This window comes from Scylla paramamosain, chromosome 22, assembly GCF_035594125.1.
Source record: "Scylla paramamosain isolate STU-SP2022 chromosome 22, ASM3559412v1, whole genome shotgun sequence".
NCBI lineage: Eukaryota > Metazoa > Arthropoda > Malacostraca > Decapoda > Portunidae > Scylla > Scylla paramamosain.
The window spans coordinates 4,290,001-4,292,500 of record NC_087172.1 but is presented as its reverse complement, the minus strand read 5'-3'; the positions used below and the strand labels follow the sequence as shown (position 1 = coordinate 4,292,500).

At 46.4% G+C, this 2,500-nt stretch overlaps 1 protein-coding gene and 1 long non-coding RNA gene across 6 annotated transcripts in view; one reads left to right on the top strand and one right to left on the bottom strand.

Moving 5' to 3' along the window:
- The window catches only part of LOC135111457 (uncharacterized), a 232,870-nt gene that overhangs the window by 63,855 nt on the left and 166,515 nt on the right, over positions 1 to 2,500 (top strand). The window lies entirely within an intron of this gene.
- The window catches only part of LOC135111454 (neuropeptide Y receptor type 2-like), a 110,269-nt gene that overhangs the window by 1,509 nt on the left and 106,260 nt on the right, over positions 1 to 2,500 (bottom strand). Inside the window, 1 exon segment of the mRNA XM_064024747.1 lies at positions 1 to 1,651. This exon segment is cut by the window's left edge and continues 1,509 nt beyond it. Coding sequence (XP_063880817.1) covers positions 1,528 to 1,651 — 124 coding nt within the window. The 3' untranslated portion in view covers positions 1 to 1,527.

Below are 2,500 nucleotides of genomic sequence, written 5' to 3'. Positions count from 1 at the left end.
CACCACATCACGACCCTGCCGGACCACAATTACCTCCGGGTTGCACTGCGGACACTTCCCCTTCAGTTCCCGTCCACCGCAAACACCCCACAAAGCCTTAACACTATAATAACGAGAGCTTTATCATAACTAAGAGTAGATTGGCGGTCACTTTAGATGCACTTGATGGGGGAGAGAAAAGTGACGGCGTGATGGGAGGGACGGAGGGAGGCAGGAGGGAGGGAAAAAAGAAAAAAAAAAAAAAGAAAGATATACGAGGATGGATGTCGGACACACACACACACACACACACACACACACACACACACACACACACACACACACACACACACACACACACACACACACACACACACACACACGGATATTTAATGTAGGTTCTTCAGTTAAATTACCCTTGATGTCTAGGCAATTAAGGTAAAAAAGACGAAAATGTAGTACCAGTGACGCTACACACACACACACACACACACACACACACACACACACACACACACACACACACACACACACACACACACACACACACACACACACACACACACACACACAAGGCCATTCCTCCCTCGGTCAATCGTTCAATCATGTTACTTCACAAGCGTCTTTTTATTCTCCCTTTTCGGACCAAATGTCCCTGTGTTGCTTGTTAATGCCAATTTCCTTCCTATGTAATGAATTTGCATTGCTTTAACATACGACTTTTAATTCTCTCTCTCTCTCTCTCTCTCTCTCTCTCTCTCTCTCTCTCTCTCTCTCTCTCTCTCTCTCTCTCTCTCTCTCTCTCTCTCTCTCTCTCTCTCTCTCTCTCTCTCTCTCTCTCTCTCTCTCTCTCTCTCTCTCTCTCTCTCTCTCTCTCTCTCTCTCTCTCTCTCTCTCAGGGGAGGGTGAGAGGATGAAGAGAAGCGTGAGGGAAGGCGGAAGGAGGTAGAAGTTTGACTTTTAAAGCTGCACTGTGAAGGAAGCAAGCAATGAGGGAAGGAGGAAAAGGAAGGAAGGAAAGTTGGAAGAAATGAATGAAGGAAGGAAGGAAGGAAGGACACTGATCATCACATAAAGCTGTTTGGTCCCTTGAAAAGAATTCCCTCCCAATGACCTTTGTTTTTTGTCCCTCATTTGGGTGTTGAAGGTCACCGCCGCCACCATCACCACCACTACCATCACTGTGCAGGTCATGCGAAGTCAAGTCAGGTCAGGCACGAATCAAGGTCATTAGCACCGAAGCAACGTATTTTTTTTTCCGAAACGGTATTTTTTTACTCGTATGACGTAGTAAGGTCAGGTCACGACACTTGCACTTTTTTCCATCCGTGACCTCGTTTTCTTTCTCCGTGACTGTGACCTCTCCAGGAGTTAAGTTGACCTTTGGCTCTGCTTCCGAGGTCACTGAGCGTCTTGGTGAGTCCCTGTAATAATGACCTGCTTAATAACAGGTCGCTTTTGCCTTTTCCTCTTAAACCTTGTCCTCTTTCTTCATCATCTTCGTTTTCTTCTTCCTCCTCTTCCTCCTCTCCTTCGAGTATGTCCTGGTTATCTTCTTCTTTCAGGCCATCTCCACGCATTCCTCCACCTCTCTCTTCTCTTCCTCTTCCTCTTCCTCTCTCCGCGTAGCCGGTAATCCTCACTTTCTCTCTTCCTGCCCCCCAGCTGATGCCTGCAACAGAAAACGAAGCTGTATAATCAACGTCCTAGAGAAAATGGAATGTTTTTTCTTTCCCACGCGGTGCATTTTTTTCTGTTTTAAATTCATCAATTCTGGAACATGAAGAGGACAAGGGAGAGCATTTTGTAAGAGTTCTGGAGGCGTGATTGATATTCTCTCTCTCTCTCTCTCTCTCTCTCTCTCTCTCTCTCTCTCTCTCTCTCTCTCTCTCTCTCTCTCTCTCTCTCTCTCTCTCTCTCTCTCTCTCTCTCTCTCTCTCTCTCTCTCTCTCTCGCTAACTTTTTTCTAACTTCTAACGCACGTCGGGCACACACAGGCACTAAACAAGGGGGCGCTTCTGTCTTGCCTGTAACAGGTAAAGACTCTCGAGCCGCCGGGACGGACTCAAGTCATGCTGCATTGCTTCCCCGTGTACTCTGGTGGACCCTGATGCTGCGTGGCCTTGCTCGTATTCAGAGTAAACTTATGTCACTGAGAACAGCACGTGTGGGTGAGGAATGGTACGTGTGTGTGTGTGTGTGTGTGTGTGTGTGTGTGTGTGTGTGTGTGTGTGTGTTGGTGTGGGTGTTTTTCTTCCCTCACAATATGGTGCAGGCCAAAGGGGTCGACAAATAAGACGGAAAAATTAAATAAAAATGAAAAAATAAAATCGTGGTGTTCCCGGGCGCCATAAGAGAGCGTGAAAGAAAACGGAGTTGAGTGGGAAAGAAAGAAGAGACGGAAAGGTTCAAGAAGACAAGATCAGTTCGATTCAAAGGAAAAAAGAAAAGAAAAATGTGCCACTGCCCGTTCCTTCTTCCAGAAATGTGTTTATTTTTGGTTTGTTGTTGTTGTTGTTGT